Here is a 23,247-nt window from a genome sequence, read left to right as displayed (position 1 = left end):
TCGGGACTCGCACCATGGTGGAACGTAGCTTAGGTGGACCTCACATGGACGGCTTCGCCAGCAACAGGTCCTCCCTTTTTTAAACACTTACGACTGTGGAGAGCAGCCCGACTTGAGATGATGATAAATGATTCTCCAAAGGCGCGTTGCCCCTTGACACTAGCCAACGGAACTGTCGGCACTTGTTCCGCGGAGGTCCTTGTTCCGAACAATGTACTCTTGATGAGAGAAAATTCACAAAATGGTCTTTGTTAGGCCAGTTACTTGACTTCGAATGTCGACTGGATTTCGTTTTTTTTTTCAATTCCCCAAACCATCTCGTCGGACCTCTGGGACCTAGAACTTCACGCCTGGCCGCCCTTTTCCGGTATGGCTCAGGACTCTCAGCCTGACCCTTTTGGTCACTGGCGGAGCCGAGCATTGCGCACCGACCACCGACCTTGTGGCTTGTGGTGGCTCTGGAGGAGGCCTGAGGCTGAGGGGTTGCGGCTGGTGGTGTCACGTGGCGCAAATTGCGTACCAACCACACGCGTACAACCAACCAGCTGCCACAGCAGCCCCCTCACACCCACTCACAGCATCCCGTCACCTCGTCAGACGTAAATTCCAGTCGCGAGCGCGAACCACGCAGCAAAACCCCCCGCAAAAAAAAACGAAACCAAGCGAACGAACGCACTCTCAACGATGCTAGCTTTTCCTCCCATGCTCCTCCTCCCCCCCGGCACCCGTCCCGTTTTCCCCCGTCCCGTGGTATTGGAAAATTGCTGAAAATTAATTGAAAATGTTCTGTCATCCTTCATACGGCTCCATCCAGCTACCACTTCTCATCCAGCCTACGGCGGGAGGGGGTTCGGGAGGCAACCCCCCAGCCAACCCACCACTCTTCCCACCCAGCCCCCCTTTCTCCCTGTCCTGTCCTCGTCCGTTTGGTCTGACAGGTGCTGTTACCCGCAACGATGATAATGTCGATGCGTGTCGGTCGGTCGGTCCCTGGGCATGTCCTGGCCGTTCTTTCGCCCGCTTTCTCTCACCACACACTCACACACAGACACACGACGAATAGGTCAACCGAATCGCTTAGTGGTCTCGAAAACGATGTACCCTCGGCGTACGTTGGACTAAAAACCGGAAGTCGGGTCACGGTTCGATGTCTTTCGTGGCTACGCTACTTCATTGCTACGCTAATGTGGGCGTCCAAGTACAGCAAATCACAAGGCTTTGATGCCGTGGCGGACTGAAGACTGAATTTATTTTCTATTTAATGTTGTTACAAGATTTCTGCTGAGCTGGGTGTTCTCTCGGGCGAGTTTCTGCGAATCTCGCGATTTCGAGTTTCCGTTGAAGCCGTTGGTTCTGTGTGAAGCTGGCCCGAGCTAGTCGCTATGTCGGGTTATGTTTATGTTTCGTCTCGGCGACACCGGGCGGGAGCTCCGGGACATCGTTGCATACCTTGTATGTTTATGTTTATGTCAGCGAAGCCAGACTGTGTTCGGTAATTATGGTCCCGCTATCATTACGTGCAACGGAATGGTTTGTGTTCCGAGCGTGGCCTATTGTGAAGTCGGCTGTGTAGGTTTAAATGAAACAACATGGGGAGATTCGACTCAATTTTATTGCTTTGTTTTTTTCAATTAGCCAATCTCTCAATTTTCGCACCTTATGGTCCAATAAATGGGGACATATATTTATAAATTAGGTCGTGGCTTACTAAATACATTAGGTTAGGAACGGTCGTGGTTACTCGGGTTACATCTTTCTTGGAAACGCGAAAGGAAACGCTTGCCCGGAAGCGTTTTAATCGTCATGCACCATAACGCATCGTGCACGCGCCCGAATGTAGACTAACCGCCCAACACACAAAGCTCTCCGTGTCTGCGCTTTCGAGCTTGCGAGCAATTTATTGGATCCGCCTGGAACATAGCAGACGACGAACTATCAAATAATTATTTTGTGCTTGTAGTAAATCTTAGCGTCCAAATTAACTAACTTAGCAATACTTTAATATAGCAGCAATAATAATGTGTAAGCATTGCGTGACGAAACTGTATTCTATAATTCCCGTAACGACCTACTTTTGGCTACTGTTTTTGGGGAGCTCGTCCAACAACTACGATGCAAACTACGTGCGTAAAAGCCGGATTGCGTGCGCAATGTAACTACTGTTGCGCGACAGAAGCTTCCGCAATTAAAGCAGCATATTGGAGAAAAAAAATGCGTGAGAGAAAAAGAGAGAGCAAGAGGACGAGAGAGGACGAGAGAGAATGAGAGAGCGTGAGAGATTGAGAAAATTCCAGCACAACAACAACAGAAACAGAGAGTGAGATAAAAAGCTGGACAGCCCTCTAAAGGGTGACGCGAAAAGGAAAAACAGAGGAAAGCCATGAAAATAGAAAGAGAAGGAGAATGATAGAGAGAAAGAAGGAATGAGTATCGTAAAGAGAGCTGGAGCGGGTTCGGCGAGAGTAACTGAGGCTGGCTGAGCACAGAAGTTGTTCCAAACTTTTTCATCGGAACCTGCAGCTTGTCGAAGACAGAGAGAGAGAGAGAGAAAGAAAGAGGAAGACAGAGAAGGAGCGAGAGAGAAAGACACTTCTTAGATCGAAATAAGAAGAGCGCAACCGTTAGCGCAGCGATTGAGAGAGGCAGAGAGAGAGAGAGAGAGAGAGAGAGAGAGAGAGAGAAGGAGCGCGGGATCCAAGCGGTAAGTGACCGAGCTTAGGTGGCCTGTTCCGGGCAATTGCCTGCCTAAGGTCCGACTGTGCGAACGTAAGTCCCCGTAAGTCCGGTACTCAGTGCGCGCGCTGCAGCGGTGTTGCTTTCCGCTACTTGTCCGGAGTCGAGAGGTCGAGCTTCGCCACGAGTTAGTCACCACTTAGCGGACCAGGTGTGCCCGTGCTGACCAGCGCAGCAGATCTCTATCAGCAGCATTTATCCACCACCCCCGATCAACCGAGAAGTGTCGCTGTGCCGGGGCCCACTTTCTGTTGTGCGGAAGATTGTCCAGGCAGTCCAGTGTGTGTGGCTTGGTAGTGGAATAAGTGTGTCAACCACACACACACACCGACACACGCACGGATAAAGGGCCTGTTCCTGCGGCTCCTACGGCTGTGCTCGCGCGCGCGCGTGAAAGTCCCTCAGCGTCCGGTAGCGACCCGGTAGTACCCAGTCCAGTCCGCGTCCAGTAGTTGCCAACAGGTGGAGGGCCTCGAGTGGCCACTTTCACTGCAGTTGACAGTTGACACTGGTGTGCGCTCCGAGATCTCCGCGCAGTATCGACCTGGGGGCCGGCTATCTCTGCTATCTCGCTGATATCGCGCTCTCTGGTCGCCAGGCAGTGTGCGGGGCCAGGTTTTTTTTTTTGCGGTGCGTTCCCAGACAACCCGGTGGTAATAAACAGATTGGCGCAAAAATAGAATAGAATAGCAGAGTCGCTGCCGAGTGCGTCGAGATACCGATATAGGAGGCGAAGTGATTTGAGTGTGGACTTGTGGACTCTAGGCGCGAGCTCTCCTACCAAAATGATGGCCGAAACGGTAGTGACGGTGGAGGGCCAGAACCGCGTCGGCGGTACGACGCCGGCGGCTGCGGCGGGGACGGGGGCGGCGGCCGGTCACGGGGCGGCCAAGCCGGAATCTAATCTCAACTGGCTAAAGTTCAACACTCAATACTTTATCACCATACCCGGCATACTGAAGATCGTCCAGGTGGTAAGTATCTGTCCCGGAGCGTCTGGTCGGTCTTGGTCCGCCAGCTAATAGCGGGGGGTGGGGGGCGCGTACCTAGAGGGCGAGGGCACAGAGGGTGGAACGATAAGATAAGCCGACCCGGGGTGTCGCCACACTGTGTGTCGGAACGGTTCGAGAAGTTGCGGAAATTCGGCGTTTTATCTTCGGTCTTGGAGGAAGGTTCGAATCGAGTCTACGAGATTTGCGCAATTTGTGCCGCACGCTACCAGACCAGCGTTTCCGACCCCCAACAAGCCTCCTGACGTTGGTCGGGGTTCTAGAAACAGGGCCCCGTTCGCCTTGGGCTGCCTCGCCTACTACCAGTTGCGACTACTACATTGCACACATTGCGCCTCCGCACGCTCACTCCTCAGGCACGACAACTCCTAGGCCTACATTCCCCGATCGTGCGACTCCAGAAGTTAGAGCGGGGTTCTAGCGTTTTTTCTGCCGTTCTGTGGTCGTTGATCATCGCATCATCAAGATACGCATCCTCGCCATTTTCGTGGAGCGCTTCAAGTCGTTCACGACGAGGAACACAGACAATGCACACCACAAAATGGTTGCCGATACGGGTGACAGCAGACAATGCCACACCCTTATCGAGTAGCCCCCGGAGTGTGGCCATATCATCGTGACCGAGGCAAGTAGTGGCTTTGGCGACAGGTGGATTGCTACATTGTTCCAGGCGTGTGGACCTGGTGACTGGTGATTCGCCCAGGAGTCGGGCTTGAACGTTTCATGTACCGGTTAGATTAGACCTCCCCGATTAGACCAAAAAAGTAAAGGATCACTTGCCCTACGATGGTGATGGTTTAGACCTGCGTAGAGATCCTCCCACACATACACACTCTCACCTGGGTGCTAATCATCAGTCGTTACAACTTTCTAACTGATTGATCGACCCGCTCTCGATCTTCTTCATATTGGCTATCGGTAAACCCCAATAAACACTTCGACCGATCCCGATGCCTTCTGCTTCTTTCTTTCTGTCCTCTCTCTCTCTCTCTGTGGACCTCCTGCCAGACAAGAATGCTCTGCACGGTAATGCTTTCTTAAGTTGCTTCTTCTCTACCTTCATCATCTCACGCTCTCACACGAGATGATTCTCATTTATTTTCTTTGTGTAGCTTCACATCGTCACATCGCTCCACGCACCACGGGGGCTGCTGCACTTAACCTTTCGGTGCCTACCTCAAATGCAACACATATAGGGAGATCAAACCAATTTTCCCAATACCCTATGCCAATGCCCAATACCTGACCTGACCGATCGTCAGCTCTACGCTTACATGTTGAGTTGTATGACTCAGGTCTTTGAGGCGACAACATTTTTCAGGAGAAATCCATTTCAATCAAGCAAACGTATTTGGTGTGGGCGCTAACACACCATTACAGAAAGCAACAGAGACTAATATTGTTTCCCAGGGTGTCAAGGGTTAAGGGCTGCGAGATCGAATGCTGCGATCGGTTTTACGGGGGATCGCCTGGGACTCGGTGCCAGTAGCGGTAGCAGCAGCAACAAAAACGCATCTCTTTCAATCTATCTTCTCCCATCGCTTCCGTAATCTAGCGTCACTCTCTATCTCTCTCTCCCTCTCCATCTGTCTCTCTCGGCCGAAGCGGGACGATCGTGCTGCCCACGAAACGCCGCTTTCTCCAGCCGGTCGGGAGGCGATCGGCGGACTCGGAGGACTTGTTTTGGTTTTATGAATGGAGTGTAGTGTCCAATTACACTCGTACGCGAGATTGCGCGACCATTCTGTTTGTACTGTACTGTGTGTGCCGGGGGGCCGTTCGGTGGCTCGACATTCCGTAGCGGGGCAACGGGACACAGCACCGAGCATTAATCCCTCATTCCCTCACTTTAAGAATGCGGCGTGCAATGCGATATGCAAGGCGCCGCCACCATTGGTGGTGGGGAAGACAGCACGCTATCCCGTACTGTGAGCAAACAGATACCACTCATCGTTAGTTTGGTCTCCTAACGGGCTTTGAAGTAACACAAACACACCATTCACGACATTACGTCTGGGACGTTCAACAGCTCGAGCAGTTACTCAGGTCTCAGTTGGTGTTTTAAAATAGCTCTTCGCGCCCTGCGCCTCCGCCTAATTACGGAACACAATCAATATGCAGGTCTCTAACTGTCAAAAACGTAAAAACACACCGTTACAGAAAGTAACAGAGATGAGTTATAGAAAGCCACAGAGCAACAGAACATCCCGGAAGGCCAGAGCAAATCAGGGATTCCACATACTGGTGCTCTCTACGAATGCTTGTCCGCTGAAGGGCTCTCTGCAGCTGCAGAACATTCCATACCCCCCTCATCCCAAACACTGTTTTCGTTAACTAGCCGCACGCTACAAATAGGTCTTTGCCAACTGCCAACCCACATCAATATTTTTGTTCCCATCCCCCATCTACCGCTGCCATTCAAACTTTTTCCCGATACTTTTCGAACCCGCACGGCACACCAGCTTCACCTCGGCATCCAGCTGGTGCGTCACGCGTGAATATCATGCGCCGCCCGGAACCCGACCCGAGGGAAACGATTAAATCATTTGGCTGGGAAGTTCTCTCACCGCATGTGGCTGGGCCGAGAATTGCTAGAGAGACGGCAAAGTGGCATGTAGATTGAAATGTAAAACTGTCGAATTTTCTGAAACCTGGCCTGACCACGCTGCTGGCCATCTGGTCCACCTGGTGCAGCTCTAGAGTCGTCACCACACCTAATTCGAGCGCGCTTGTCCGACGTGAATCAGTTTTGGGCGTTGTCGGACTGGTTGACGCACCGGTCTCAGTTTCCGCACCCTCTTCAGTACAAATACATACGGACGGGGGTTCGTGCGCATGTGTTAGGTGTGTGCAGCTATGACTAACCACGGTGCACGTCCCCGCAGAGTGCACCAGAACCGGGTTCCGCCAGCTGTGCAAACGATCGTAAAATTTGGTTCAACCCACGAGAACACTAAAAATCCGGCGGCAGCCAGTTGGTGAAACACGGCGCTGATATTATTGACTTTCGTAACGGGGCCCTTGGAAACTCGGCTCAACAAAAACAGCGTACACTTGCGCGGCTGGTCCCAACACGGCCGAACACAGATGTGACAACAACAACAAGTGTGTCTCCGTGTACTTCGGATCACGTCCGTTGTCGGGTGGAAATGGCACGCACTCGGCACCAGCAGCGTTGTGCGCAAAGTAGTTCACAAGCGGCCTGACACCTGAAACAGCACCGAAAACTAGCACCTCGAGCTGGTCCACTGGACCGCACTCTGGTGAGAGCGCCCTCTAGTGGCGGATCTTCGTCAGATACGAGGGGGTCCGAGCGAGGTGTCGATTTGTTGGCGATAAGGGTTGCCATGGGTCTGATGCGCCCTGATGACAGAGAGCTCTCGCTTTACGTAGTTCCTCCTTGGTCTACCTGGTCTATTTAATTGCTTCTCCCACAACCAGTATGGATCCACAAGTGGCACAAAAAGCGATAGCGCCGTCCCCACACACATACGCGCGCCCGCTTATTCTTCCACTTTTCGATAATTCCTGCGCTGGCCGTTGGCGGTGTAACAGATGGACCGAAACGTTCCGGGTCTACACAATCGTTCCCTAGCACCGTTATGGACTTTTCGAAACCTCTGTTGTAGAACGATTTATCTGGTGCCTAAAGCAATTTTTTGAGGTCCCAGTAGTCGCCAGGGAACCAAATCTCGATTCATAGTTTAATCCTTGAAACTTTTCCATCCTTTTTGATTTACTTCGTTGTCTTGATGAAGTAAAGTGTTTTTTTTTTGGACGAGGTTCTCCAGGTGCTCTCCGACTCAGATGACGATCGTTTTGATTCCGGACATGACATCAGAATGCTGCAATTTTCTTCTGCAACTTACAACTTTCTTCTGAAGGTGTTGGTACTAACTGGAAATGCGCAGAATGCAATCAGACTAGCGCCATTTGATGGGCTAGTCTCGGGACTTTTTCGCCCATGTGCTGCTGATGATGATGGTTCGCCGTTCACGCGACTCTTGCTGGAACACCTTCTCCAGCGTGACCTCCCCGAGACCGAGACGAAAGGAGAAAGCAGCGAACAGAAGAACTCCACGAAACGGAAGGGGCAACGAGATAGACCGAGAAGCGAGTGACAGTGAGAAAGGAGGTGAGGTGCCACCGCCTTCACCGGAGACACTTTCCCCCGGCTCGGTTACACCCTCGGTCACACCGTGGACGGGAGTTGAGCAGTGTTTGTTTCGACCGTTCGGCTGCGGTGCGGACCAACCTGGCCGTGACCATGACGGCGACGACGACGACGACGATATGATGGTGTATGGTGCCCCCCCACCCGTTCCCCAACCCAATCAAAGAGTTGACGAAGAAGGTGTGACCGTACGGGGCGAGCGAACGGGGGTCCATATCGGGAATTTATATGGAAATTATGCGTACGTGCCTCTTCACGTCACACAGCAGGAGAGCTCTCTCTCTCTCTCGTACAACCCCACCTTATGGAGCAGGCATTAGGTGAAGAAGTAGAAGAAAAGGCAAAAGAGTGGAAAGTGTTCACTATCTCACCGCAAGCCCGGGTCTGGTGATACTTTCGTCCGAAGTGGGTACTGAGCTAGGGACCCCTTGCCTAGGCAGGGTGGGAGCCCGTCTGCAGGTGGATGGTAGAAAAACCGGGACAAGATACACGCACACACACACCCGCAACGCGAAGAATCGGGACGGGATTGGACACAGCTGCGAGCGCGCGACTACAAGCGCGTGACGGGGGACGGAAATCGAGGTCAGTGCATTTCACAGTGTTCAGCCCTGTGGAGGAGTGTGCTGGAGAACCCCGACAAGGTTTGCCGTTAAGAGTCCACACGGAGACGGAATACCTCGGTGGGGTACAACGTCCAGGGTCCGATCTAAGCGCATCCCAAGAATGAGCTGAATGAGATCAGCCAAAGGCAGCGCCCTTTTGGCCACCAATTTGTCGGCATCAGGGAACCTCAGTATTGAATTGCCAGCAGACGTCATCACGCAGCTCCTAGGCTGGGATGAGACCGACGGCGGAAGTAACACCACCTTATTTAACTTCACTTGACTTCCACGATTGGAATGCGGGTGATACGTATGTGACATCTGATGCATCGGCCCTGTCTCTCGCTCGCACACCTACACAGCTCCACCGAAGCATGACGATGATCGATCGACACCCCTTCCGAAGGGCTGGCCGAATTAGGGGTGGCCCATTGACGGGTGCGCGGTGTTATCGCTTGACACCTCGCTTCCTGTGTTGCCTTACTACCTGCTATCTCATCGCCCAAAATGTAGTCCCAACCCACCCCCTAAAAAGTGTCTCCTGTTTTAGAAGCCCCTAGAAGCCCCCGTTTTTAGACAACGCTGTAAGACGCTAATTGGGGACGCTTGACCATACAAAGTCCGGGTGATGTCACTAGTCGCTCCTACTTCGTGGAAATCACTTTAAGAACGCAAACCGTTTCCACACACCGTCAGTGGATATGATCCTCGACTCCCGCGACTGTAATCGATAGGCGAAATCGACGCTCGGAGACGGCTCAACTCTTCTCCCTCTCTCACGCACAGTGACGTCGTGTGTCACGCGGTGCTGGTGTTACCCAGACCAAGATGCCCAACAAAACAAGAGTAGGTCGGGCTGACGCCATCGCATCGCATCGACCTACGATTGACACCGCGGGCTATTGGCCAACGAAGCGAAGCGACGATGGCGAAACCCTGCAACCGAATCCACCGAAATCCAAGCTCCAAGACCAAGTTCGATCGTTTGCCCAACTAACTCTAACCCGAACGGGCGTTCTTGTTTTGTCTTCCCATGATTAGGTTTTCGGCATAATCTGCATGGCTTGCGCATCGCCAGCGCTAATTGGGGGCACTCACTTCTTTCTATTCGTGGTCGTGACGTCGTTCATCGCGACCATCCTGTGGACGTTCGTTTACCTGCTCGGCATTCGCGAGGTACTGAATCTGGCCATCAACTGGATCTTGACGGTAAGTGGAGCGCTTGCAGTCTTAACCCCTCCAAACACTAATGCCTAGCCTCTCAACAGGAGCTCATCAACACGGGGATCGCAACGCTGCTTTACTTCATCGCATTCATCGTGCAGCTCGCCTCCTGGGGCCAGCGATACGGGAACGGGCGGGGCTCCAACATCGCCGCCGGGGTAAGTTGCTGCGAGTCCATGGTCCGATCTTGACCTCGCTTCTAATCGGTTCCGTTTCATCCCCGCCCACCACCAGGTATTCGGGTTGTTCAACTTTCTCGCGTACACGGCCGGAACGTACTTCTTGTACGTCGAGCACCGGTCGTCCGGCGTCTAGACACGGCGCCCAGCGTTAGACCGGCTACCGGCGGTGATGCTCCGGCCACCGGTCAGGTCGCACCGTCGCCACCGGCAACGACGTCCCGGTGCGCACTAGTGTCCTGTCCGATTCATCAGTCCCAGACCAACGGAGACCAGAGGCGAGCTGCTGGTGCGATGCCCGAGGACCCGCAGCAACGTGGAGCTCCCGTCCGTGTGGTAATCCTGTACCGCTCCCGTTCGAACCGACCACCGTTACGACCACAGCAAAGTATGGTGCCCGAGCCGTAGCAGCGACCACGACGCCTGCGGAACGCCCCAACGCTTCCATCAGCCAGAACCCAAACCAAACCCATGCCACTAGAGCCCCCCATAACCACGCCATCTTCGCCCGTCCGACTCCCGTCCGAGCAGATCAATGTCGCCAGCCACTAAACGAACGCCAACAATCACTACCAAAGCAAAACAGGCAAAGGAATCCCTTCGGACACCATCACGAAAGTCCCTTGTCTGCCCCCGGTAACCCATCCAAGACGCATCCTTTATTCGCGTGCGTTCTAACTGTAATCCCATGACGGGCACTCAGCGCTGTCAGCATAGCGCGCTGTTTACGCGTTTTTATTTCAGCCCTTCTTCTCCAACCGGAGCGGTTCCGATGACTCTCCCCGATCGGTTTGCTTAGAATCCGGAACCAGGAAAAGGAAATGCCCTATGCTATGTGCATGTTGGTCGCGCTGTTTACTAATCAGACAAAGACGGAATGCACACGCCTCCGCCGCCGCCGCCTCGTCACGGTCCTTAGCCGCGTGAGACGCTAAACACAACTATTTATACTTTTTACTGTGCGTGTATATGTATTATGTATGTATTGTTTTTAAATTGTACTAGCAGCGCCATAGTGACAGTTTTGATTGTTAATTCGTTTTTCTTGTGTTTTTGCTATTTTGTTTTGTGCATTTTGGCGGAGCGATAGATAGGTGAAAGTAGTAGCAACTCCAGTGACAAACAAAGCTGGCAACATATCCGACACGCGTGAGAGAAACAAAAATAGAGAGAGAGACGATCGAACTATAACCGTACAATCCGACTTGCGCAATCGTTTGCTAGAAAAAAATTTAAATTTAAAATAACGGAAGGAACGAACGAGCTAGGCTAGAACTAGTAGAGAAACACGGTAACGATAGGCGAAAGTGTAGTATTTGCAAATCAGTTGGTGGAAAATAATCGGGCTGAAGAACATTTGCCCCATCGGATGCGGGGTTTTCCTGTTTACCTACGCTTGACGCTTGTTCGACTGTAGTGAAACAAATTATCCTGTCGATTTGACTTTTCGATTTCAAAACATTTCCAAAATCGCGTTACACTCGTGTTGGGTGTTGTCAGACTCGTCAGTCCCAAAAACGGTAGCTTCGTGTCTTCTGTTACGTTTGGCGAAAGCCTAAACTAAATTTAAGTTTAATTTTAAATTAAACGATTACTTGAACGTTTCAAACTTATTTAAGCTTTCTAAATGTAAGAGTTTGAGAATTTTTTGACAAAAGATCGAACGTAGAGAAATCGAACAGAGAACACCATGTAGCGAGTGCATTACGTAGAAGCGCAGACCCCTGGGTTAGCCTGGGCTGAACTTAGCAATCTGTCCGTCCGGCCACGTGTCCTGCTGCCGTGGTAATATTGCTGGAATAAGGGGAAAACGGCTTTGAACTGATCGACATTTTGTGCTTCTCGAAGATCATAACCCCGAGCACGTTGCGGTTTTTAGCTTCTAAACAGTACTAACCGTGTGTTTCGTTTGCGGCCCCCTATACTTCAGATGCATACGCATGGGATTGTGTGTGCTTAAACATGTTTGAAGTTATGCTGTGTGGTACCTAGTATATTTATTGTACTAAATGCGATACGATTTTTAGGTTGTCACACTGGCGCATTGCCTCAAAACAGAAATCAGAAATCAAATCGGACTATCGGGCGGACCAAGTTTATGGCTATGAATTGGCCAGTTCTACTCAATCGGCAAACCAGCCAACAGGGCATAAATAGCAAAACAACGCTCAAAAATTTTTGGCTAATAAGAGAAGTAAAAGAAGCACCCCGAGATCAAGTGTGAATTTTTTAAAACACATTTACATCCCTTATCCGGCTCCCCCCTTCAATTTCATTTTCAATCAGTTGCGCAATCAGGCGCAAACGGATCAAACCCGTCCCCGAGGTGGGGGGTTTACGTGTTATGTAAAGTTGTTCTTTTTAATTTATTTACCATATATCGTACCGTAGGGAGAGAGCGAACGAGGGAACGATCTTCTTTGACCGTGTTTGTTGTCCTTTGTTGTAACACACTATTGTTTCTTTTCCTCTTTCGTTTATTTTCGTCGTCGTGTCTCTGTGGACAGCGTACAGCGAAAAACAGGGAACACGAAAAACTAGGTATCACGCATTTTTACAACGCATATAACACACCTCTTAATGGATAACGGAACGCAATATATCAATAAAAAGTAACAAAGCGAAAAAAAAACAATATTCTCACTTCTTTGCAACTACTGCGTTTTTGGGACCGAGTAATCTGACTCGATGTTGGTCCCCTTCTATAGGTTCTGACGTTTAGGGCATATCTGAGGCATCTATAAGGCTCTTTTCGCAGGATGGAGGATGCCGTAGAAGTGGGCCTTTTCTTCCTCACTTTTTTGTTTTTGTTTTTTAAAGTTTTAAGAGTCTTTAGGCCTTAGGCCCTTTCGCCTCTGTCGGGAGGGTGGGACATTCTAGAGACTCTGGGCTGGGGGCCTCGGTCTTCTGTGAATGCAGTGGGGATGTGGAGATCAATAGTGCTGGCTCTGGAAGAGCTGGCTGGCTTTTGACTTGGAGGTTTTGTTGTTTTTTGGTGTTAGTGCATCCTTTGCCCTGCTACGGGCCTTGGAGCATTAGTATACTGTAGTGATTATCTATATTTCTTCCTCACTGGTCCGCGTAAGGCGTAAGGGGCCTAGCCTTTCGTTAATGGGCCCCCGGAGTCGATGATCGCCCGGCTTCAGTTTCAGTTGGAAGCCGGTACCTCGGGGTAAAGGGGTCGCGGTCGTGGCAGTAATAATAGATGTTGTAGCCGCAGCCACGCCTCTTCTGTACGCCTAGCGTTCCATCGAGCTGTGGTCACCCATCGGCATGCGACATCAAGTGTATGGAAAATTCATCGTCCGGATGGTTGTATTTGTGATGAAATATTCAAGGTGCATACACATAACACGTGTCAGAAGGCTGGATGAGGCGGGGTGAATTTTGAATATCATTGTCCTTGACCCTCACACGTTCAACAGACGGAGCATCAGCTAAAAAAATCAATAATTTTATTTACCCCATCTGCAAATAGCATCAACAAAAACCGGGGACTTTATTCCATGCAAACTGCAGTATGTGTGTTGATAAGCGTTTTGAGATAAGCTACAAATACATTCAAGTTCCACCGGCTCCATTAACCTAGGTTTCCGTCAGCGTCCGTATGGTAGGTTCCTTTTTATACGGCGTGCGTCAACCTCTACCGAAGATTGGCAGACCCATTATCCATTACCTTACCTTATCAACCACAGGCGTTATCACCCCAAAATGCCTCAAAGAAGGGTCCGAACTGATGTTGGGAACGTCGTGGGGTCGGGTTAGTTAATCCACCCACACCGAAGAGGGTCCCCTTTCGTCGGCGGAAAGTTTCAAACGATTCCCGACTCTCCGAGCTGCTCGAAGCAGTAATCAGATACTTAGAAAGTAGCAGCGGGAAAACACAGTCCAGCAGATACCGCGCATGAGAGTGTTCCACCTTAGACCGAACCACAACAACAAACAGCGAAGAATCACATCACTTTCGCTGGGCCCCATCTGGGGCCTAGGGACGCGAGAGTGAACACTGCCGATTCGCTGTTAGCGATAGCAGCACACAGGCACGCAACACTTTATTGGCTAGTGAAGCGGAAGATAGGAATTATCGACAGCGGAAGTCGGCTCCGCCGCCGCAATGCCGATTGCACACACTCTCCGGCGGATCATGGACACATACAAGCGCACGCACGGTGTCGCCGGCATTCTTGCGAAACCCCGTTCATTCGCAGCCGTCAGTGAACGCTGAGCTCTGGGTGGAGAGTGTGCTACTTTATACGGTGTGCTACGGTTCAACGCCTCCAACAATCAACGAACAAAGAAATAGAACGCAATTGGGAAGAAATGACGGGAATTTTCGCGCAGCTCTCGGCAGGTGAACCGGGCTCGCTGTCCGGCGATCATCCGGACAAGCCGCAGGTCGGAACAGGAGCGCTGCCGCCGCCACCGGAGATCCCGAGGCAGGCCACGGTGCTGTCACTGGACGACCCCATACTGAGTGACCGCGCCTCGGGCGGGTTTCTGATCCTGGGCGACTCGCCGGCCGCCAAACGCATTCGTTTGCGCATCATGCAACTAGTGAGTGAGCCGTGGTTTTGGGGGAAGGGGACACTCTGTTGACACTCCTCCGACTCCTGACTTTCTTTGCAGGTGTTCAATGCCCTGGCACTGGCCTTTATCCGGCCGCAGTACTACAGCGTGGCCGCCTTCATCACGCTGTTCCTGCTGGTGAACGCGTTCGTCATCTCGGCCGTGCTACTCGCGGACCTGCGCTACGGCGGTCGGATTCTGCGCCGCGTGCTGCCCCTGCTCAAGTGGGAACAGCTGGAGCTTCGCTACTCGGCCTACACCGGGCTGGCGCTGTTCGTGCTCTGCTACGTGCTGCTGTTCGCGCACAAGGGCTACGGCGCCGATGTCTGGTGCAACTGGGTGTCGATCTCGTTCACGCTCAAGTCGGCCCTGGCGTACGGTGCCGAAGCCTGGCACCACCTGCGCCACATCTACGGCGGACGCCAGCTGGTGGCCTAATGCAGCACCCGGCCCCGGGCAGTGCAAAGCGATCGAGTCGCAAACTTTACCGTGCTCCCGACCGGTGGCTCCCTCTGGTGTGTGGACCGGAAGCTTTAACGCCTAACCTATATCATAACCCTTTTTCCACGATTCTGGATTGCTGCTAACTGCGCGTGTGTGTGTGTGTGTGCTACCGCACTATATTACAGAAGAATAAATGCTACACTGCTGCAAACTACACTGCTACAGAGTTTTCCATTTTAGGTTCTCCACAGAGCAGGAACGTGGGAAATTTGTATGGGAAAGGCGGACATATTTGTTGTTAGGAATAATCTATAGACTTTTCCAACGTTTTTGTTTCATATGCATGTGTTTTGATTAAATTCAACTTTTTAAGTGCTATACGAGCGTTCAAGTATAATAAATAAGCTTTTTTCGTTATTTTAAGGTTTTTAAACACCTGAACCGCTTGGTTTTTTAAACGCCATCTGCATGACATTAAAATGTTTCAATGCATAATCATCTGCAAATATCGAATTTTTTATAAAAAGCTAATGCCTTATGAGTGTATCGGTATCGAGGAGCTTTGCCGATTGCGTTTGTGGGAATATAGAAACAAGTAATTATTACCATCCGAAGTATCCATGAGCTATTACTTAAACGTTTGATGAAATACTTATTAGGCTACTTCTTCATCCAAACTCAAATCGAAATTATCTACTTGGTTCAATACTGCCTATAGACCAATGAAATAGAACTAATTTTAGGGTCACTGCTATGTATTGCCCCAATGAATGTGTCTTTTAAATTATTTTTTTCCGGAAGACTTTGTCGCATGGTATGCCCTATCTTGTCTAAAACATTTATGCCGCGCTTCCAAAGCTTCTTCTGCCACACAACCAAGTGGTACAGGGGTATGTAGTATTATATCCCCAGCATGAACCAATACTTTATGTATCGTAGCAGGTACGTAAAACCAACTATAAAGTCCTAAAAGTTTTTTATATGTATCTCTACAATATGTGTCTAACTTTGCGACATTAACTATGTTACTGCGCGCCCCTTCGAGCAGACCCCGCGAAGGAGAGCAACCCGGGTTTAAGGATCAAACTAGACTCTACTACGATTGGCAATAAACTTCTCGTTTCAAGTGTTCGAATGATTCTGAATTTATTGGGCCAAATTCCCGGCTTTTATAGTAATGAGAACAATGGTGCACGTTGCACGTTGACCTGCTTGCTGTCGGTCCTAAGCTGCTATCGTCGGGTTGTCAGTTCTCTCACTTTCTCCTGTATCTCGCGTTTATCTGATAACCCAGGCCGTGATCAGGGCCGGATTAAACCGGTTCTCCCTAGATTAGATTGGTAAACAATTTTTGCCTGAAACCGTACCGCACGTTCGGTGAGCTGGACGCACTTTGTCCTGCGCTGATTAACCTTTCCTTTTCGCCTCTCGTTCTGCGGTGCGATGCTCGGATAGCACGACTAATAGATCCTCAGCTCGTCTCGTTTCGTAATACGTTCTCTTCTATTTGCCATGATATTTGATGTGATATTTTTATATGGTATGATATTTCGTAACACAATAATTTGTATGATCCGCGCATATATAATATAATAACAGAATAATTCGTATAATCCTCCTCCCCGCGCCCACGCCCGGCTGACTGCCCGCGCTCGTGCAGCAACAAACTACTTTTTGACAGCTAATGGATAGTATGATATTCCTAAACATTTCTATGAAATCTTTAACTAAGAACAGTACTTGCACGCTCAAGATCTGAAAATTCGACGACAAATGTCTACTAGAAGTGCTTGTTTCTGAAGATCCTGCCCGATGTAGATCCACTCTTACCCCGAACGCATCGTAGTGGTCTTGATGAAGTTTTAGCTTTTGTTTTTCATACTGCATCGCGTACTCTTTGGTAACCCTTCATTGCTTAAAGATTATTCTATATGAAATGGTTAATAAACACTGCAGAAACCTCAACTAACAATGAAGAAGTGAAATACCGAACAACAATGCAGCAGGTTACGGGCTAAAACCATATGATTGATTATTATTAGCATAACTCATCTGGTTAGAGCTTGCACCACAAATAGGGCAACGCATACTTGATTGATCCATGATCACTAAATACATTTAGTTTATCTAAATAATAGAAAAGGCATAAGGCAAATATGTTTTGCATGGCCGTTTCATAGCACAAAAGACCAGGCACCTCCTTATGCATCAGGAATTGTTTTAGTTGTTCAGGTAGCTTAGGCTGGCCGTCGATTATCGCCGGGGTGTCTGTTAGTGCTTTCTTGCTTTCGGTAACTGTTGCGGGATGCCATTCGGGGGAGTGTTTGGCACCGCGCCAAACACCCTAACACACCGTTGGACGATTATCGTAACGGTAATATTTAAGATGAAGTTGGACAATCATGGTAAAAACTCGAATAGTTTTCACGCAATTTGAGCCAAATTCAGCTAGCGTGAGTTTTGCCATGCATCCAACGGGAAGCGGAAAAGGAAGCCGATCGGATGCGTCACCAGGAAGCCCGATCGTCTGAAAAGGAGGAGCAACGGTAAATGAAAAGGACAGCCGATCGGATACGTCATCAGGAAGTCCGATCCTCTGAGACGCAGGATTATCGAGAAACGAGGATGAATTGAGGCGTGGCGAAGCGCGCCGGGACCAGCTAGTATTACTATAATTATTTGGATATCGCTTGGTGTTGGTGTACTGTCAAAGTTCCAACTAACGCCCTTGAGGCAAATGATCTACGGCCAGACCCTGCAGGAATATTGTGACCAATGGTCTAAGCGCTTTAACAACCCAAACAAAGAGTGATGGGAAAATAAAACGGAACCCTTTCCATGTGCGGCTTTGATTGGAGTACATGTTGGCGTAACCGTCCACCGTCTGCACCACTGGCACACTGACTCACGTACATCTGGAAAGGGTGTGTTGTGACGACTCGGGAAGAATTCGATAGAAAGGACGAAACTGGGACAATGTCGCCCTGGACGAACCCACCCGGGGTTTGGGGGGTGCCCAGACCAGACGGCGCCACACGTCCATCGTCCAGCGTGTGGCGTGTGCGCGGTGAGGAGGGCGTTAGTGAAACGGCAACAAACCAGCAATAGCTCCTTCTTTAAACCCCATTCTTCTTCGATGTTTTTTTCTTTCTTTCTGTTGCGTTACAGGTCCAGTCCAGGTTCCCACCGTCCTTCAAACCGACGCTGCTTTGGGTGTGTGCTGTGGGGAACAAAATGTAAATGTAACAAATTAGTCTGCCGACGTTGTTTTCGGTTCGGGTTTTCCCTGGTCCAGCCCTTTCTTGGCTGGACTGGACTTTTGTAGCCGGTCAGACAAACTGTTGCATTTAATAAATTAAAGATTATGTGAGCGCGTGTGTAGCACACACGGGCTGTCATTTGGCAGATGTTGATGAAGGTGACGTCACTTGTTTATGTTATGAATATGATTTTAATTAGCTAAGGCCAGCTATCGGCCCTGATGTTTGCCGAGGCACAGTGATGCTAGTTTGCAACCAACTTTTGCAATAGTATTACCGTAAAAATGCAACATTAAATATTAAAGTATTATTAAAGCATTAAGCATTAAGCTGTCAGTCGACCGATGAGTCTTTTCGCCAACGCTTCGCCGGCCATGCGTGTGGCTGTGTTGGACAGAGAGAGAGAGAGAGAAGAAAACAGAACCAGGGATCAAAGTTTCTGGGCGGCGAACGACGCCAGCTCGGGAGCTGATTTTCGGGAGGGCCAACAAGTGGTCGCCACAGATCTGTGACCCTTTTTACGACGGTCCCCGACGATTTGATAACCTCGGCGTCGCAGGCGACTTGGCATGCCATTGCGATGGTGTCACGGCAGATGGCAGCGACAACGTTGCCTCGCCCGCTTCTCTGTTGGTAAACATTGCACCGCGTTTCGGCTGGTGTGTGACGGAACGGGTCGGGACGGGCGGAGTGGCAGCGCAGCGCAGGGCAGATGATGATTTCACTCTCGTTCTCTCCAACGCGCAGCTCACGCACACCGAGCCAGGGCCACTCGACTCGGCGTGGAGCTGTGTGGAGCTGGTGTGGCTCGCATCGTCAGTCTCACTTGTCCACTTCGGCTGTGCAGAAGCTTCGCGCCATACTAGCCCCTAACTCGTTCCGCTCAGTGATCAGTGTCGGTGCGCCGCGCGTGTTCCAGTCTGCCCTCGTCAGAGACTACTCAGGTATGACGCGTCCCTCCTCCTGTCCCTGGGTAAGCTTATCACGAGCCCCTCGGGTGTCCCCATTGGCGCTGAAATTTTGGGAAGAGGAAGATGTGCACCTGCTGGTGTGCCCGTATCTAAATTCGACTGCCGTTAGCTTGACCAGTGTCTCGGTATCTCCGGGTGATGATCCAGACCATCGAAAACAGCGTCCCCAAAAATTACTTCCCTACTCTTGGCTCGGCGAGATTACGGACCCCAGCAACATCTTCTATCAACACGCAGCATGCAATCCATCCAGCCCCGGGCCACGCCTCAGATCTGACGAAGGCGGACGGGCGATCCGTTTTCTTGGCGATGATGTCACCCACCCAGCTTCCTTTGCCGTCGCTCGGAGTGGAGTCCTATTTTTAGCCCTGAATTTCGTGCAGCATCTCTCCCCATTGTGCAGCACCTATTATGCGGCCAGATGGGACGACTACCGCGCGCGCGAAAGACTCTCCAGTGTGAGCTTCCTGACTGGCCCCAACTTGAGGTCCAAAACCCGCTCGGAACCTTGGTCATAAACGACACGGTGGCTCGGGCACTCTGGGGAGTCCGCGCGAAACACAAGACAATAACGGCCGTCAAGGGTCGTACCATTTATGGAGTTATAAAAATGGTCGCCTGAAGGATAACTACCTTTCGCGCCCCTGAACCACAGCCCGCCCGTGTCTGCAGTGGCCGGCAGTTGGTTTGTGTGTGTTTGTGTCGAGATGCTCAAGGATGACGGAGCTCCGTTGGAGATCCAGCCGTCGATGCCGTCATACACAGCCGCGCAGGGTGATCGTGCGATCCAACACCCCCATTGCTGCTGTACGCAGGCGAACGCTGAGGGCCTTCACGGCTTACGGTTCCGCTTCGGTGGGCCTCCTGTTCCGAAAATATCCAAAACTGCATCTGACCCACATCCACGGCAAGCGCGACTCGCGGCGTGCGAGAGCTACATCTCCACCCAGCTCGTCGGCCCATTCGCCATCCAAACCCTCCTTCTGGTGACTTGTTGGTGGATGGGGGGACCGGGCATAGTAGCACAAACACGGCCCTATACATTAGAGTGCCCACCCCCGTTTGTATTTTATTTACGCTTCGATGAGCTCTCCCTTCCCGCACAACACTGGGTGGGTGTGGTGTATGCCGAAGGAAGGGAAAAGATCTTGCACCGCTGGGCAGTCAAAGTGCACCGCACGCGTCAGGTCAGGTCTGAAAGATCTGAAAAGCATATTAATTGAAATCACGTTCGGACACGTTCGGAGATCAACCTCCAGCGAACGTACAATCGTTTCAAATGCTTTGCTTCACAGGCTGTCGATCGCCTTGGGGCGGTTCCTGGGGCGCTCGGTTTTCGACAGAACAGTGTCTAGTTTCACGTAGCAAGGACCCATAGCTCTTCCGATCCGTTTTCTCGATTCCATAAAAGACAATGTGCAGCGAGTAACTTTATTTTTACATCGGATTTTTCATCGGAGTAGAACTGTTACTGGCTCTGGATTCTCTGTGGCTTTTCGGTCGATGATTTTATGCCCCATGAAGCAAATTGGACCAGAGACCGAAACAGTTCCAAACTACACGGTGAATGGTACAAAAATTCTCAATCAATTCTGGTCAATTTGAGTACAAACGTTTTGGACACCCGTAATTCTACGTGAAACAACACTCCATTTTTAGAGCAAAATTTCATAGGGTCGCTTGTTATTTGCTTTGTTCGAACGATCGAGTTGTAAACAGTTGAGAGGTTTGACAGATCAGATTCAGATCAGATTCAGATTGCAGAAAATGTAGCCTGCAGTGACACACGTGAAACAAGTGTTTGTTAGACAAACAATTAGATTTGTATCGGGCATCAGCTGCTTCTAATAAGTGTTAGCTGTTGATGAATTAAGTTTTGCAACAGTGACATTATTGTGATTAGATTATTTTGGCTGCGAATAATAAGTTATGGACGCAGCCTGACTTAGCGCCTGACAGCACAAATCATCGAAGAAATTATTTTATTTTAGAATCAACAGAGAAGTAGAGAACAAGAACCTGCATATCATAGCTACATCATGCCCGGACGTAGTGATGAGATAGTTGGTAACTATCAGGGATTCGGGATTAAGAAGTGTAACGGCCGCCAAGCACATTTTTCGTTCTGGTGAAAATGTGAGCAAATAACAACGAGCAAAGGCCCGGGTCTACAGCAATTTGAAGCCAATGTATGCTTCGTGGGACAAGTAACAGTGTCATCCGCATGATTAAACCGACATGGAGTGCGGCTTGGCACCCGATAGGCAGTAGCCGTTGAAGTGTTTCGTCCCCAGAAACTTTTTCCGTCACCGTACTGCCGCAGTTGTCTTGTCTGACTCTTATCTCTTATCTTACACTCCACTGTCACTGCTCGACAGTGTCATCTTCCTCCTCCTGCATGCTCGAATAATTGTTTGTTTTTCTTTGCACCCCCCCAGCTTTTGCCGTTTCGGCTGTGAATCTCGCTCACTCCGTGCTATCCGCCACAAGATGTCGCACTCGGTCGTCATAACGCGGACAACAACCACCACCAGCAGCACTTCGCATGTCGTCCTAAATACTGGATACCTGCGAACGACGCCCGGTCTGTTGAAGCTCGCCCAGTTGGTTCGTGTTTCGGCTTCGCCGAGTCGTCCGATCCCGATCTGATTCCGATCCCGTCAACCCACTAACGTTACTTTCCTTCCGGTGCTTGTTTCCCCAGCTCATTGGTGCGGTTAATGTTGGCATCGTGGCGTACAACATGCGGCGCTACCCGACCTCGGGGCTGCCGGCAAGCGCCGAGTTCTTCTTCCTCCTGATGGCGGTTGCCTTCCTGATCGGCACGTTCTGCCTGCTCGCATCCTGCCTGGTATCACTCAGCACCGGCGGCATAATCTCGAAGACGATCTACGAGCTCATCTACCACACGGTCGCCTTCCTGCTCTATCTGATCTCCTCCATCATGCTGCTGGTTGACGTGTCCAACGGTCGCTACTATCCGACGCTCAAGGACGCCTACATGACCGCATCGGTAATGGGGCCGCTTCCTTACTCCCGTCCTCATCTTACACACCATATCTTGACGCTTTCCCCATTGCTTTTCCGTTGCAGATTCTCGGGCTGATCGTGTCGGCGCTCTACCTCTTCAGCGCCCTGCTCGCCCAGCGTTCGTACCGTGGCATCTAAGGCAGCAGAAGCAAGCAACCCGATCCACGCAGATATCCTATCGCCCTACTCAGCCAGCTACTTTATTTACCTGCCGCGGCCGTACCAGTTAAATCGCAGGTGGGGGAGTGGTGGCGAGCATAGGACGTACTTAATATTCAAACATCACAAATCGACTGCGTCCTTTCTACCGCTCTTCCCATTTGGTGTGTGTTTATGTGTGTGATTGTATATGTGTCCTTGTGCTCTCGCATTTCGTGCCGGTCGCCATGTGGCGTATTGAGACGGCTGAACGTAGCCCGAAACGAGAGCATCCTTTTGAAATGTTTGCGACTCACGCATGTACTACATGGACAGTGAGTGTTTGTGTACCTCTAACGTCCTTCTGTTTTTCTTAAATCTTCACTCATCTCGTAGCGGTAGACCTAATACATATTTCACCTTTTTATATTCATACCTTTCCCTCATAATATTTATATTCTCTACTAAGTTTTACCATTGTCTCAATCAACAAAAGCGGAAACGGAAGGGAGTTCGGACAACGGCACGACACGTTTCCGCTTCCCCTCTACCAGAGCTACGACGCTCTTGGAGCTACCCTTTTTTTTAACGATTTACAATAAAATACCGTGGCATAAGTGTTTGATAATCACCGTTTGTTGTTCTTTTTTCGATCATGTGTACCGAAGTTGAAACCGAACTAGACGGCTAAAACGGTGTGTGGCAAGCAATTTTCCACAGCCGCAATTCCAGCCGGTCTGTGTCCCTTGACCTCGTCAAAAACGCCCCCGGTAAAACAGTAAGGGAAAACTCTAACGGGAAGTAGCTGTCTGTCTGTGGACGGTAACTACGGGGGGCTGAGCTCTGAACAAAGAAGCGCAGTGATAAAAAAAAGCAAGCGGAACAAAACGGTACCGGTTGTTACACGTGTAGT

At 50.4% G+C, this 23,247-nt stretch overlaps 3 protein-coding genes across 3 annotated transcripts; all 3 read left to right on the top strand.

The window, feature by feature from the left end:
- Positions 1-3,385: 3,385 nt before the first annotated feature.
- On the top strand, positions 3,386-12,551 carry LOC131213194 (CKLF-like MARVEL transmembrane domain-containing protein 4). The gene is made up of 4 exons (XM_058207189.1): positions 3,386-3,707; positions 9,564-9,731; positions 9,791-9,904; positions 9,981-12,551. Exons 1-4 carry the CDS (start codon positions 3,519-3,521, stop codon positions 10,059-10,061), a joined length of 552 nt encoding a protein of 183 aa, XP_058063172.1. The 5' UTR covers positions 3,386-3,518; the 3' UTR covers positions 10,062-12,551.
- Positions 12,552-13,977: 1,426 nt separating this feature from the next.
- On the top strand, positions 13,978-15,169 carry LOC131213617 (uncharacterized). Its single transcript, XM_058207696.1, has 2 exons — positions 13,978-14,479; positions 14,552-15,169. The coding sequence occupies exons 1-2, from the start codon at positions 14,246-14,248 to the stop codon at positions 14,927-14,929; spliced, it is 612 nt and encodes a 203-aa protein (XP_058063679.1). The 5' UTR covers positions 13,978-14,245; the 3' UTR covers positions 14,930-15,169.
- A 3,858-nt stretch (positions 15,170-19,027) lies between these two features.
- Positions 19,028-22,941, top strand: LOC131213635 (uncharacterized). Its single transcript, XM_058207715.1, has 4 exons — positions 19,028-19,139; positions 21,605-21,773; positions 21,871-22,179; positions 22,260-22,941. The coding sequence occupies exons 2-4, from the start codon at positions 21,657-21,659 to the stop codon at positions 22,332-22,334; spliced, it is 501 nt and encodes a 166-aa protein (XP_058063698.1). The 5' UTR covers positions 19,028-19,139; positions 21,605-21,656; the 3' UTR covers positions 22,335-22,941.
- The last annotated feature ends 306 nt before the right edge of the window (positions 22,942-23,247 follow it).

This window comes from Anopheles bellator, chromosome X, assembly GCF_943735745.2.
Source record: "Anopheles bellator chromosome X, idAnoBellAS_SP24_06.2, whole genome shotgun sequence".
Lineage (NCBI taxonomy): Eukaryota > Metazoa > Arthropoda > Insecta > Diptera > Culicidae > Anopheles > Anopheles bellator.
This window is presented reverse-complemented; position numbering and strand designations above follow the sequence as displayed.